Here is a 16,080-nt window from a genome sequence, read left to right as displayed (position 1 = left end):
ATTTTGTTTCAACAGCTCAGGTGCCTAAAAGGCCAGCAGGGCTTCTCCGGCCAACCCCCTTTTGATGGAATCCACATCGTCAGCCATTTAATAGGAGATGATGAATCATTCCATTCCTCTGATGAAGAGTTCATAGGTAATTCCTTACAGGAAAGTGGCATTGGTTTTCCTTTGCACAGAAAATCTGGCCTGATGTCTTTGGACCCTACTGTGGCAGATGGTAGTGAAAGCGAAGCAGAAGACAGTGCGCTGAAGACCAGAGAGAGCAGTGAAGTGGTTCAAAAGGAGCGGCCCCTGAGAAGCGAGTCGTACTCAACCACTGTCTGACCATCACTGTGACCTAGACTGTGGATTTTTTTAAGGGATCAGTTATCATGACTAAGGGTTTTTGGAACACATCTGTTTCATATGTATATATATATAAATATATATATTTTACAATCTTAACTGCCTTTTTATCTTTGCCAAATCTTCACCACTGACTTACCATTGCTATAAAGTAGAGTGGAATATGGTTAATGGGAAAAATAAGGTTCTAGCAGTATTACTAAATATTAATGTTTCTTGTTTAGAAAATGCAATTATATCTATATGTGGGAACCATTTTGAAGTTCAGAACTGTGGAAAATTGAATTTTCTTCAGACAAAACTGTTCTTGTGCAATATTTTATGCTCAGTGAACAAATTGTATATTTATGTTTATCAGTTTGTTTTCAGGGTGGCTGTCTACACACATTTGACCAAGACATACATCTGATTTATCTTGGTTTTTTTGTGTTTGGGGAATTTTTTTTTTCAACTAAAATTATTGCTTTATTAATGGGTCATTGAAAATTCCCAAACGCAAAGCCTTTTTTTCACATAATTTTATAAACACAAATTAATGGTTATCTGTCTTGAGAATTCTAAATTTTGTTTTAATTTCAGATTTTTATGTGCACCTGATGCTTCTGTATGTTGCCTACCAGTCAGAGTAGTAAGTTAACTACAAATATAGTGGGTTTTTGTACATATTTATAAATCTGCACCATGCAACATTGAACATTTTATGTGGAGAATGTATCTGTTGCAAGATGACTGCCTTCAGCATTATAAAAGGACCTCTGTAAAAGGTTAAAAGAAAATTGAAAATAAAACCAAACACTAATATTTTAATAGCTTTAGAATTTTGCTTAGCATTCAACACTAGCAGATTCATAACTGATGCTTGTTCAAAGACACTATTGATGAAATCTTTTACTTCATATGTATGTAACTAATAAATTTTTCATGATTAGAGAGGTAATAGCACACATTACTTAGTGCTAATATTCTACTTAATATAATTTAATCAATGGACTGAGGTCCACAATACACAGCAATTGTATCTGCAAATAATCTATGAACATTATCTTCAGATTCTCTAGTTACTAATCTATAGATAAAGCAAGCCATAAGAATCCTTTCCTACCAATTCTTTATTATCTAGACTTTTTTTCCCTAGAAAACTGAATACCTCTCATTGATAAATTAGAGGAAACACCCAAACTACACTTGTACTATGGAAAGACTACAAAAATGTGTTGACTGGATGCTTTCTACTCTCATTTTCAACAGCAGCCTACGGAAAAAAAAAAAATAACCTTCAAGAATAAGAGGAAGGTAGAATTCGATAAATATGGAGGTACAGTTTTGCACGATATGTTGCATGCAGAGAAAAAAAAAATTACATGACACAATGGAACAGAAGAGACAAAAATAGTTTTCTGTCTAAACCAAGGAGTTAAGGCTTACGGTGCATTGTAGACCAGAGTTTCCCAGCAAACCCTTTATAGCCGTTTTGCTTGAGAAACAAGATTGAAAACATGCCTATTGTCTCCATAGCTCCAGGCTAAATTCTAGTGGTTAAGTAATTTACCTGTGGTCACAAGTTAGTAAGTGATCAGAGCCAAGATTTTAATCCAAATTGCTCTGACACCAAAGCATTTGAAAAGGCTCAGCTAATGAATTTCTCAATTCCCTGCTTTTCTGACAGTTAATGTGATTTAAATAAGTTTGATTTAAATTGTTTCCTGAATATATTATATAGATATGTATCTATATGTATAGATATGCAAGTATCAACACTCATAAGCTTTACGCAGCTCATGAACATAGATACTACTCCTAGAATTGTCTGACTGGTGCCTTTGAGATTCTCTCTTGGGGTTCATTGCTGTCAGTCTAGAGGCTGTTGATGCGCAAGTGAAATGAGGTGATTCATGGCCACATGATTGCTTTGACCCCCCACATCAAGAAATCCGAATGATCCAGCCCATGAGCCAGTTCCAGCCAACATCCTGTTTTCACATGACCCACAAGCTAAGAATGATTTTTACCTTTTTAAAGAGTTGAGGAAAAAATCAAAATAATAATATTTTGTGTCACATGAAAATCATGACATTCAAATTTCAGTGTCTAAGTTTTATTGGCGCATACCCATGCTTATTCACTTGCATTTTGTCTGTGGCTGCTTTTGTGCCACAGTAGCAAAGTTGAGTAGCTTAAAATATCTATTATCTGTCCCTTTAGAGAAAGTTTGCAGACCTTAATTTAGATACTCTAAAATGTAGGTTTACCTCTTCAGTTTGTCTCAAGTAGAAGACTGAACCATTTGCTTTTGCTGTTGAGCTAATGGTTTGGAAACCTAAAATTTCCTGGTGGATCCTGTACTTATAACTATTCAACATGGAGAGTGTGCCAGCTATTTTAGATTACAAAGTCTTCGAAGCCATAGACAAATTTGGAAGGGTATCTGTGCCTTTGGAAATGGAGAAAGAAAGGAAAGAATACCAGAATCCTAGCACTGTTCTTGAAAGCATGCATCATTGATTGACCTTTAGGTTTATGCTTTATGCTTCACTGAGTCAGTGTTATAATTTGACTTTAAAAGTAAGAACATCTTTCTAGAACCATGTTTCAATTCTAAACTTTGAAAGATATTCTTAAAGAATTTCCTAAGTACTGTTTCTGGTTAGGAATGAGTTGTTAAAAGAATCATGGTAAGTAAACCTTACTCTGTTGAGACTCTTGTAATTTGGATAATGAAAAACTAGAAACGACAATCTTCTCATTCAAGATCTTTGATTCAAATACTCCTTAGAAGGGTTTAAAATCTTCCTGGCCTCTAGGATGTAATAGGATAACTTACTCCCTTGGGATAGTTACTCTCTGGTGTCATTGCCATCCTGGGTTGAAATGCTGAGAGAGGCTACAGGTCACCTGAATAAAATGGAAATTGCGTTGAGGTGATGAAACAGAGGCCTTAAAGATCAAGAAAATATTTCAACAGCCTTTTAAAAAATTAGTGGTAAATTTTTTCTTCCTGGAAAAATAAGTCAAAGATGTAACTTTACACAATTTCTACCCTTTTTATTGATCGATATTAAGCATTCAATGTTTGATGACTAATTGAGACATCAAGTCCTAACTAACTGGTTGGCTATTTGGGGAAGGAAAAAACAACTTTTTCTTAGCTCTGGAATGTAATGCAGCTTGTTACTCTCCAGATAGTGCCTTTGATTGAAAACAAGGTCTAGACCTTTTAAAGTATTTTATTTCTGACATCATAAGAAATGATTTGGTTCCTCGTTCTTCTTTATCTTTACATAGTGCACTATAATTTTCAGATTTAAAGTAAAATGAGTGTATGAATCGTGTGTTAGTAAAGCCCTTTTATGACCAGCTTGATTTTTGTGTAAGTACCAAGTGTCAACAGCTAACATTTCATGAAATCAGTGATTTACTTTGTGAAAACAATGAGCTTTAGCCTGAAAATTATTGCTGCTCTGTCGTTAATGAAACAGTAAGTTTTTAAAATTAATTTTAATTTAATTCATTCTACTGAGATTAAATTTTCTGATTAAAAATGGAGTGAATGCTATTTATAATCCAACTTTTTACATCAATCCATTGATCTACCTACCCCTTCTTTTCACTCCAAAGAGAGGATAGAATAATACATTAGATATACTATAGAGATGCAAAATTATAATGTATTTCATTTTACTGTTGGAATTTCTTATTGTAACATTGTATGATAACCTGAAATGTTTACTTGTGCCTTTGCTTTAAACAATTAAAGTTTTCCATTTTATAAGAATTTCTGTTTCCTTAAACTATTCAACTTAAAAGGGGATAGGCATCAAAAAAAAAAACTGTTTAAAAATGTGTGGCCTAACATCAGATATTCATGAGTAAGGCTTGTGCTCCGTGGGTACAGGGACCATATCCACCTGTTCCACCTATGTAAACTAGTGCCAGACAGAGAGCCTAGTATATATTTTTCAGTTTAATGAAAGGCCTAATACCTGGATTTGTTATTTCCTTCAGTAACATGGTAATTTTTTGAAAATAGTAATGGCAATATTTTCATCTCACATTGTGTTTTAGGTTATTAAATTAACTAGCAACTAATTCAATAAATATATTTAAATATATAATTTGAATATACGTAGGTAATTATAAAAAGAAAGTTATGCCTTCTGCATCATCACAGTGTTAATAATCATTTAATTCAGAAGCAGTAGTTCATTGTATATATTATATATTATATATGCAATTGTATAAAATGTAATTTATAATCCAGGGTTTCCTACCTTGGCATTATTGACAGTTGGGGCCAAGTTGTTGCAAGTGGCTGTCCTGTACATTGTAGGATGTTTATCATCATTCCTGAGCTCTACCCACTAAATGCCAGTAGCACCCTCTCTTTCAGTTAGTTGTGTCTCTAGCTGCCAAAAGTAGGGAGGACTGGAATGAAAATCACCCCTGGTTGAGAATCTCTGGTATATATTTAGAAGTGAGTCAAAAAACAAAAAGCCACTAGGGCTAAAACTAAAAATATATACATCTATTGAAGATGGATATCAAATTTGTTTCTAGTAGCTGGTGAGAAAAGTAAAACCTGAACCACAATGAGGTGCCTCTTCACACTTATTAGAATGGCTATTAAGACACACACATACACACACTAACAAGTGTTGGTAAGGATATGGGAAAATTGGAACCCTTGTCCATAGCTGCAGGGAAAGTAAAATGGTGCAGCCATTGTGGAAAAGTTTTTGCAGTTCCTCAGAAAAGGTAACCATAGACTTACCATGTGATCCAGCAATGCCACTTGTAGATACATACTCAAAAGAAAACAGGGACTCAGACATTTGTGCAACAATGTTCATAATAGCATTATTCACAATAGCCAGAAGGTGGAAACAACAAATGACCATCAACAGATGACTGGGTAAATAAAATGTGGTATATACCTACAATGGAATATTATTCAAGTATAAAAAGAAGTGAAATTCTTTTTTTTTTTTTTGGCCGCGCCATGCGGCTTGTGGGACCTTAGTTCCCCCATCAGGGACTGAACCTGGGCCCCAGCAGTGAAAGCACTGAGTCCTAACCACTGGACTGCCAGGGAATTCCCTGGAATGAAATTCTGATACATGCTACAACATGGATGAACCTTGAAAAATGCTAAGTGAAATACACCAGACATAGAGTGTGATTCCACTGATTTGAAGTACCTAGAATAGCAAATTTATAGACAGATATATCAACACAAGTATTTCTGTACTTCTGTACATGTCTAACACGTAGACATTAACCATGGGATAGTGGTGTAGGAGAAAGGGAAGTTATTGTTTAATGGATACAGAGCTTATGTTTGGGATGATGAAAAAGTTCTGGAAATGGATAGTGGTGATGGTTGCACAACACTGCATGGATTTGATGCTGCCAAATTGTACACTTAAAAATGGTTGAAATAGGGACTTTGGTGGGCCAGTGGTTAAGAATCCGCCTTCCAATGCAGGGGACGCAGGTTCAATCCCTGGTCAGGGAACTAAGATCCCACGGGCAGGGCAAGTAAACCCTTGCACCGCAACTAGAGAGAGGCCGTGTGCTGCAACAAAGAGCCTGAGCGCTGCAATGAAAGATTCCGAATGCCCCAACTAAGACCCGACAAAGCCAAATAAATAAATTTTCTTTAAATGGTTGAAACAGTTTTCTAAAAATAGGCATGTTGAGAACTTAGAGTCAGCTTATAAACTAAATATGTTCAAGTAAAGATATATAGAAGGAAAAAAACCTAATACCTGAAGACTTATAAAATTTGCAGTATCCATGAAATAAAAAGGTTTATTTAGGTGTAGAATTCTGGCACTAGACTGGGACTCGAGCTTTAGTGTTGTTGAAACCTGGACAAATCACAGAAATTTATGGCTTCCTTGCTGCTGCTGGTACACCAGACTCCTGGGGCCTTGCCCTTCCTGGAATGGGCTTCTGCCACATTCCCACAAGACTAGCTCCCTAACTACTCTTCTCTACTCAAGTATCACCTGCACAGGAGGCCTTTCCTGACCCTTTTAAAAAGCCCATTTCCAGCTTTATTTTCCTCCATTGCATTGATAACTGTCTATGCATTTTATATCATCATTTGTTTTTGTCTGCCCACACTAGAATGCAAGCTTTATGATTTTTGTCTCTCTCCCCAGTATTCAGGACAGTATCTTGGCTCACAATAAATGTTTGTTGAATGAGTGAATGAACAGTTGAATAAATCACTGTACCTCAGTTTATTCACTATTAAAATGGGATAAACAACATCTGTGAAATATGAATATCAATGGAAAACCCAGTGGAATCTCAGTGCAGCCAGCCTGACTCCGGAGTCCTCTAATTACTGAATACTGCTTTGGCGGAAGACACCCACCAGGCACTGTTGAGGAGGCAAAGATGAACCAGACCAACTCCTGTCCTCACACATGGAATGAGAGATACAAAGGTATGGATACAGTGCCATCGGAATTCAGAGATCACATCCAACTTGGTGGAAGGGCCTCCTTCATACTGCTTTCTGTTCTCTGCCCATCCAAAAGCCCCACCCTGCACCAGGGCAGGGCCCGTGATGCCTGCAACAACTGTTCTGTAAGTCCCATTGTCTCCTACCCAATGACTTGCTCTTACCTAGGTGCTAATGTCTCCTGATCTGGGTGTATGGCTTCGTCTCTTCTGCACTCTAGATTTTACCAAGGGTGTCTAGAAATGATGCATCATAAACCAGCATGTGGGATTTCAGGCCCAGAGAATCTTTTTGTATCCTGAGTTGACTCTAACAAAGTAGCTACTACTGTGTCCACAGCAGCCCCCGCTTTGTCACCCAGGGCTGGCCACTTTTTCAGAGACTGCAAGGGATCTTCTTCTGAGGCTGTTCTCATTAACAGGAGAGAGCAGGGCAGGTGGAAAGAAACTGGTTGACTTTCAAGATGTTGTTTCTCTGATTTTTTTTTTTAAAGGAAATGCATACTGTACACATGAGAGACTCCAAGGCTGAGAGATGCTGTGGCAGTTGAGATGCACCTGGGAGCGCCTAACTGTTCCCTGCCTCTGCCGCAGGGGGTGGGACAGGCAGCCACTATGTACAGCCCTCCACAGCAGACAGACCAGGGCAGCCCATCAAGTCATAGCATCTCGTCTCCTCCCCTACCAAGGACTCTTCTTTCTCTCCAGGCAAAGGCTTTCCTTGTCTCTTGTATCATCTTTGTCACTCCCATCCAGGTCTGGAGTAGGGACCCCTCCTTGGTGTTTGCTGTACTTCAGTCTTCAAGGCACAACTGTGTGTGGACCTGCCTAACCGCAACCAGGCTGATTCTTCCCCATGGGTAGAAGAGACAACAGCTATTCCCCACAGCCCTGCATTGTCCCTTCTATTTTGCATGTCTCGAAGTCCAGCTTCTACCCTCGTGCCCTTCACTGGAGCTCAGGATTGGGCCAACTACACTCCATTTACAAAGAGAGTTTTAAAACCTTTGGTGCATGAATAAATGTTTGTCTCTGCAGCCTTCTCTCTACAGATAAGCTTCTGGTCAGGCTTAAGCTGCTCAGCTTAAAGGAGTCTCTGAGCCATGTCCCTCTCCCCTGCCTCATCAGCCCACTGAGCTGCTGCCAGAACTGCAAAAGCAATCTGCCAGGTGACGTGGTGGAAACCCCAACAGTGAGGAGTTGTGATGTTCAGCATAAAGTTATAAAGAAAAGCGTCAGGCATTTCCCCCCAGTTAACTTAGTTCAAAAGCTCAGGCCAGGTCCAGCTCTGCCCTATTCTGGCGAAATGCCTTCCAGTTGTGCTCTGTGGAGGGATGTCCCTGGCAGGCAGCTCCCCAGGCCAGTGCTGGGATTTGAGTAATCACAAGCCCAAGTCGGGTGTGCGGGAAGGTGTGTTGTTTGGTCTGGCTCACAGCCCTTGACACTCTGTAGCTATTTTAAACAGATCCCACAGCCTTTCATTTGCTTCACTAATTTCTCTAAAATAGAATTATTTGTGGGTCAAAATTGGAGAAGCTTCTTATTCATCACCAAACTGCTCTTTGATGAGACTGGAGACAACACAAGGCCCAGAGCCCAGAAGGGCTTGGCACATAGTAAGTGCTCAGTCAACGTTAGCTAACAGCGAGATCGTGCGTGGCATCTCTGAATCCCCAGAACCAGTACAGGCCACTCAGTTAGTATTCATGGATTTGAATGTCCCTTCTCCTGCCCTGACTTCTCATCTGCACTCCAGTTCTCTACTTCCACTATCTACATGGTATTTCCACATAAATATGTTTGGGGTGATGGGCCAACACTCTCTGTTTCCTAATTTCTGCCCGTAGTGGTAATTATACTACTTGTTGTTATTAACACATACCTTAGAATCTCATGGCTTACAACATCGTGTCTCACTCCTGCTACACGTCCATCAAAAGTTGGCTGCTGTTCTGCTCTACATCGTTTTTACTCTGGGAACCAGGCTGATGAAGCCACTTCTATTCTTTTTTAAAATTTATTTATTTTATTTTTAGCTGTGTTGGGTCTTCATTGCTGCACGTGGGCTTTCTCTAGTTGCAGCGAGCTGGAGCTACTCTTCGTTGCGGTGTGCGGGCTTCTCATTGTGGTGGCTTCTCTTGTTGTGGAGCACAGGCTCTAGGCACGGGCTTCAGTAGTTGTGGCACACGGGCTCAGTAATTGTGACTCACGGGCTCTAGAGTGCAGGCTCAGTAGTTGCGGTGCACGGGCTTAGTTGCTCTGCGGCATGTGGGATCTTCCCGGACCAGGACTCGAACCCGTGTCCCCTGCGTTGGCAGGTGGATTCTTAACCACTGCGCCACCAGGGAAGCCCACCACTTCTATTTTGAACATTGTTGATTGTTAAGGCAGAGTGATATGGTGAACAATATGCTGGCTCCCAAATCTTCTGCTGGGAAGTGATATACATCATTTTCATTGATGTATATCACTTAGCCATTTCATTGGCTAAGTCACACCACTAAGACTCCTCCAAGGAGAGGCAGTAAATATTTAGAAACATAGTACTTACTTTGTGCCAATAACTATTTTTAAATAACAGCTTTATTGTGATATAATTCACACACCATAAAATTTAGCCTGAGACTTCCCTGGCGATCCAGTGGTTAAGACTTTACCTTCCAGTGAACAGGGTATGGGTTCAATCCCTGGTCCCACATGCCTCACGGCCAAAAAAATAAAAAAATAAAACAGAAGCAATATTGTAACAAATTCAATAAAGATTTAAAAAATGGTCCATATCAAAAAAAAATCTTTGAAAAAAATTTAGCCTTTTAAAGTATACAATTACATAACTTTTAGTATATACACAGTTGTTCAACCATCACCACTAGTAATAATGGTTCACACCAATTTTAGAATATTCACATCAATTTCAGAATATTTTCATCACTCCAAAAAGGAAACCCCATACCCACTAGCGGTCACTTTCTATTCTCTTCTTTCCCCAGCCCCTACTATTAGTAGGCAACTATTTTTTTCTGAATAATATTCCAGTATATGAGTATACCATATTTTGTTTATCCATTCATCAGTTGATAAACATGTGGGTTGTTACTAGCTCTTTGCTATTGTGAATTGTGCTGCTTTGAATATTTGTGTACACATTTGTATGTGAACATAGGTTTCCAGTTCTCTTGGGTGTATACTTAGGAGTGGAATTTCTGGGTCATACGGTAACTCTGTTTAACATTTTGGGGAACTACCATACATATTTTACAATCCCACCAACAATGTATGAGCGTTCCAATTTCTCCACATCCTCAACACTTACTATTGTCTGTCCTTTTTATTTTAGGCATCCTAGTTGGGTGTGGAGTGGTATCTAACTGTGGTTTTGATTTGCTTTTCCCTAATGATTAGTGATATTGAGCATCTTTTCATATTTTCTTTGGAAGTGTCTATTTAAATCCCTTGTCCATTTTTTAATTGGGTTGTTTGTTTTTTTTTATTTGTTGAATTAGTAAGAATACTTTGTATACTCTGCATACCAGTCCCGTATCAGATATATGGTTTACAAACATTTTTTCCTATTCCATGAGCTATCTTTTCACTTTCTTAATGGTATCCTTTGAAGCATAAAAGTGTTTAATTTTGATGAAGTCAATTTTGTCTGTTTTTTCTTTTGTTGCTTGTGCTTTTGGTGTCATATCTAAGAAATTATTGCCTAATTCAAGGTCACTACGATTTATAGTTTTATATAAAGGAGTTATATAGTTTTAGCTCTTACATTTTGGTTGATGATCCATTTTGAATATGGTGTGAGGTAGGGGTGAATACTTCTTTTTAAAATAAATCTTTTATTTTGGAATAATTTTAGATTTGCAGTACAGTTGCAAAGATAGTGCAGTTCCCATATACCTTTCACCCAGCTTCCCCTAATGTCTAACATAACTATAGTACATTTGTCAAAATAAGACATGTTAAATGGTACAATAGGTTTAACTAAACTACAGACTTTATTCGGATCCCACCAGTTTTTCCACTTATGTACTTAATGTACTTTTTTTCTATTCCAGGATCTAATCCAGGATAAAGCATTGCATTTAGCTAAGTACTTTTTATATATTAAGTAATTTAATCCTCACAACAATATAATTATCTTCACATTACAGAGGAAATAAAGGCATAAAGTGCTTAAGTAACTTACCCGAGGTCATATTGCTAGTAAGTGATGGAATTTTTCTCATCTTTATCATCAATCCAAAATTCTAGGTAAATTACACTACATCCTTCAGTCACCTCCCAAGGAAGGTGCATGGGAGTTAAATGTTGTGAGATGTCACTAGTCTGAAAATGTTTTTATTCTTTTTTATTCTATTTGATTGATAGTTTGGGCAATATGATACAGACTGCCTGATGTCCCCCAGTATCTTGGGGTTCTGAAATTTCACAATGATATCCTATGATATAGGGCCTTTTTTCTTTCATTGTGTTGGGCCTCCACTGGATCCTTTCAATAAGGAGACTTATGTCCTTTAGATTTGGAAACATTGTCCTGATCTCTGTGATAATTTCCTTTCTATTCTATCAGTGGGAAAGTGGGACCCTTGGATTGCTCCTCTTATTTTTCTGTCTTTTTCTCTCGTTTTCCTTATTTGTTTATTTAGTTAGTTAGTTAGTTATCAAACTTGGGAATAGATGTACACATTGTCATGTGACCTGATTTTTTAAACTTACCTTTTCCTACATATTTTAATGGCTGTACATCACATGAACATTCTTTAATTTATTTGACCAGTGTTCTGTTATTGGGCATGTGTTCCCTATTATTGCCATGAAACCGCTTAAAATAAGTTGTGACACATCTTTGCTTCCTTATGATATATTACTAGAAGTGGAATTCCCACATCAGGGAGTATGTATATTTTAAATACGTTTTTCTGACACATATTGCCAATTTATCCTCGGCAAATTAACATTCTCATTAGTACTATAAAAGGATATTCATTTTCCTTATAGAGTGTACTTTTGGGAACAGGCTAATTGAAACTGAAGATGTATATTCTTTGTAAATGGAAACGTAGTATTGAATAAATTTGGGGGAAATATTCCTCTTTAATCTGAGAGATTGCATCATATGTTGTAGTTATAACATATATTATTATTATGCTGCTAACCACCCTTAGAACGAATACTCTGGATTACATATAAAATTTTCTCTTCTCTGGCTTAACTAAGAGCATCCTTGTCATAGAGCTGTAATACCTAGGAATTAGATTAGGGTGGTTGGTGCACTGACAAGAGTAAGGTGGCTGAGAGCTTTCAAACACCTGGTAATTTATCATTAGGTGAATTTTACATAAACTGCTTTGGATGTAGAAAACTCATAACCAGTTTTCCTGAAAATGAAGGTATCACTTTCCTAGTACATGATTTGTCAAGAACTACTGGTTGGCCAAGAAAACCTTCATAGGATTAATGATGAAACAACCAAAATCTGGAATGTCTACCTGACACTTACTTATAAAAGCAAAGATCTATAATTTTTCTTTGCCTCAAAACTGTTGCTAAGTAGAGTCCTTGTTCTTTAGAGAGATGTCCTGAAATGTTTATAGAAGAAATGATATGATATTTGGGATTTACTTCAAAATAGTCAGGTGGAGGAGGGGAGCAGTGGATGGGGAGATAAATGATAAAATGAAACAAGTTTGGCCATAGATTTACTGTTGAAGCTGGGTGATGGGTACATGGGGTACATTTTACTATTCTATCTATATGTGTTTGATATTTTCCATGAAAGCAAAACAAAAACAATAAAACCTTCTTTGCTATGAACTTTTGGAAGAAACTTAGACAGGCCATTAGATTTGGCACTTTGAACATGATCTCCAAGGCAAGATGATGGAGTGGCAACCCAGATGTGAGCAGGCCCATGGGAGGCTCACTTTACCTAACTCTGCAGACCATGGTCAATGGCCTGGATTTTTGTAGCTCCCAAGCCAATTTCTAACCAGAGCTCAGTAATGGTCTCCCACTTTAAACAACTGGTTAAAAAATACAAATTCAGTATAGCACCTGAGGTCCTGAAAATAATCTAGATCTTGACTTGAGTGTATATCTATGTAAAAATTAGCCAAGCTATACTCTTAAGATTTATGCACTTTTACTGTATCTATCTATATTTTTATATATATTTATATATGTTATATATATATATATATATATTATATAACAATAAAAGTTTATAAAAGAGAATAAAGTACCCAAGACTTTATTTCTAGAGCTGTTTAACAATTGCTGTGAAATCACAAGCTCTGGTCCTTATAAACAAGAGGTATTTCTGACTTGTTCCCTCCACAGACATGACCATACCTGGCAGAAGAGCAGCATTTATTCTGTCTTTGAAAAAGCCAGCCTGATTAAAGGACCATCTAGTCTGTTTGCTTATTATAGTGGGGTAGCGTAACCAGAGTTAAAAATCTGGGCTTTAATATCAAATCCACTTAGGTTTGAATCCTGTTAACTAACTGGGTGACTGTGGGCAAAGTTACCTCTCAGCTTCAGTTTCCTCACCCATAAAATAGGAGTAATAACAATAACACTGCCTACCTCATAGGGTTGTTGTAGTCAATGAGATAAAATGGGGAAAGAACTCATAGTCAACAACCAAAAAAATGAGTTATTATCTTGATTGACAAATTCTGGGTTTTTCTGGCTAGTGTTGTACATAAGGAATAGGCAGACTTTAGACGTAGCTTGTCTATTATATGCAACATAATATTCCTTTGACATTTTCTCAGCCTTTAGGTCTGTTGACAGGAATTGGTTATGGAGCCATCTACACAAGTTTAACACAGATACACTCTATCCTGCTGCGCCCTATTAACACATATATTAAATCTTAAAGAACCTGAGCAATAAAACAGTTTTCATAGCTGAGCTTGACAACTCCCTTCTGTTGTTAAAAAAAAAAAAAGAAAAGCAAACACTTTTGTATATGCAGATAAAACGAGTCTTACCATCTCAAACTCAGAGCTCTTGATAAAACCGTCTTGGGTAATTGCTGCCAGAGAAGGTATATACTTGCAAAATAAATTTACACTTGGTATGTATTTAGTAGGTATTTCTCATCTTTATTTTTTTTGCGGTACGCGGGCGTCTCACTGTCGTGGCCTCTCCCGTTGCAGAGCACAGGCTCCGGACGCGCAGGCTCAGCGGCCACGGCTCACGGGCCCAGCCGCTCCACGGCATGTGGGATCTTCCCCGACCGGGGCACGAACCCGTGTCCCCTGCATCGGCAGGCAGACTCCCAACCACTGCACCACCAGGAAAGCTCCTATTTCCCATCTTTTAACTGGTTTATAATGTTAAAACAATGTTATGTAAGTTACTTGGTTTAATTATCTCCCTGTACATCACAGATACTTTACCCAGAGGGTAGATATGGTAGGAAGTAGCCCTACTAAAAGTTATGAATTCTGGGGATGCTTAATTAAGATTTTCTTTTGGTGTTAATATTTTTATTCAAATTTTATATTAAGATTATGTTGGAGTTGAATCTAGTTAGAATTATTTGAATGTTCATTGCACTATTCTTTGAACTTTTCTGTATTGAAAATATAAAGTTAGAAAAATATCATTTTGGCCATATTCTATGGATGTGAGCTTTTAGAGTCGAGTTTGTGTGCTACAAAGACTCAAAACAATTTCCTCAGGAAAAGTCTACACCTGACTTTGGTTTTCCCTTGTAGGTGAGAAAAGCCTTTTATCCAGCCAGCTGTCCTTAGGTACCTCAGCTTTCATAATAGGCCAAACTCTACCCTTGAATTGTCTATTAAGGCATGTGTGTCTGAATTTAGACAACTCAGGATAGCTACATCCCAGGATTTGGCTGGGAATATAATCTCATTTTGTCATTCAATATTTATTTTTTATTTTATTTATTTATTTTAAATTATTTTATTTTATTTTATTTTTGGCTGCGTTGGGTCTTTGTTGCTGCATGTGGGCTTTTCTCTGGTTGCAGCGAGCAGGGCTACTCTTCGTTGTGGTGCGCAGGCTTCTCATTGTGGTGGCTTTTCTTGTCGGGAGCATGGGCTCTAGGTGCGTGGGCTTCAGTAGTTGTGGCACATGGGCTCAGTAGTTGTGGCTCATGGGCTCTAGAGCACAGGCTCAGTAGTTGTGGTGCACGGGCTTAGTTGCTCCGTGGCATGTGGGATCTTCCCCGATCAGGGCTCCAACCCATGTCTCCTGCATTGGCAGGTGGATTCTTAACCACTGCGCCACCAGGGAAGCCATCCAATATTTATTAAAAACTCAGTAGAGAGAAGCAATTTTCAGGGAGGATTGTTTGAAGCATACATCAGCTTATGTGCTTTTTCAGACAGTCTAGTCTAAAACATATCCATGGATTAAACCAGATCATTAGACAACTGGTACCTTGCTAGACAGTGCCATAGTTTCCTAAAGTATAATTTTTACCAATTTGTGCTTTTCTATGATATCAACACTGTGTTGAGTATTGCATCTATTATAAGGAAGTATGAAACATTGTTCATTTCTATCTCACAATAACCACTTTTTAGGATTCCAGAGAGAAATACAGCTGGTCTTGGTACCAAAAATAGTTAATAGTAATAGTTAATCTCAACTTTGCTATTAGAAAGAAAGAGAGAGAGAAGAAAAAGAAAGAAATAAAACATTTTATCCACCTTCTCTGACTCCTTCCCAGAGAATCCAAGCAAAAACATGGAGAAATTTTGGCTAGACAAGCATCATGGAATATGCCAAAATCAAATAAATGCCTTTCTACAATCCAAACTACAAAATACTTCCCAAACCAGAAGGAAAAATGTCTGTGCAAAAAGTACATCACATTCTTCACAACTGGTCGAATATTTTGATGCTCCAAAATTCTAACCCCAGCCTCATGTATTTTGTTAATTTCAGATCTTTAGCAGAAACTGTGCAATGGTGCTGACTGGTTGTACTCATCATGGTTCTCCAGAGAAATAGAACCAATAAGATATATCTAGATATATATGAGGAAATTTATTATAGGAATTGGCTCACACTGTTATGGAGGCCACAAAGTGCCACGATCTGCAAGCTGGAGAACCAGGAGACCAGTGGTATAATTCAGTCTGTGTCTAAGTGCCTGAGAACCAGGGCAGCTGATTGTGTAACTCCAGTCCGAGGCTGAAGGTCTGAAAACCAGAAATTCCAATGTCCAAGGCTAAGAGAAGATGAGAGAGAAGTGGGGGGGGGGGGGGGGGGGGG

The 16,080-nt window shown here is 38.1% G+C and overlaps 1 protein-coding gene across 3 annotated transcripts in view; it reads left to right on the top strand.

The window, feature by feature from the left end:
- The window catches only part of EVI5 (ecotropic viral integration site 5), a 206,187-nt gene extending 202,067 nt beyond the window's left edge, over positions 1-4,120 (top strand). For all 3 annotated transcript variants that reach the window (XM_024743628.1, XM_024743627.1, XM_024743626.1), the window contains one exon: positions 16-4,120. In XM_024743628.1, coding sequence (XP_024599396.1) covers positions 16-327 — 312 coding nt within the window. In that variant the 3' untranslated portion in view covers positions 328-4,120. The remainder of the gene's footprint in view (positions 1-15) is intronic.
- Positions 4,121-16,080: the final 11,960 nt, after the last annotated feature.

Source organism: Neophocaena asiaeorientalis, unplaced genomic scaffold (genome assembly GCF_003031525.2).
Source record: "Neophocaena asiaeorientalis asiaeorientalis breed wild unplaced genomic scaffold, Neophocaena_asiaeorientalis_V1.1 scaffold317, whole genome shotgun sequence".
NCBI classification, from domain to species: domain Eukaryota; kingdom Metazoa; phylum Chordata; class Mammalia; order Artiodactyla; family Phocoenidae; genus Neophocaena; species Neophocaena asiaeorientalis.
The sequence above is the reverse complement of the archived record's forward strand: the minus strand, read 5'-3'. Positions and strand labels throughout refer to the sequence as shown.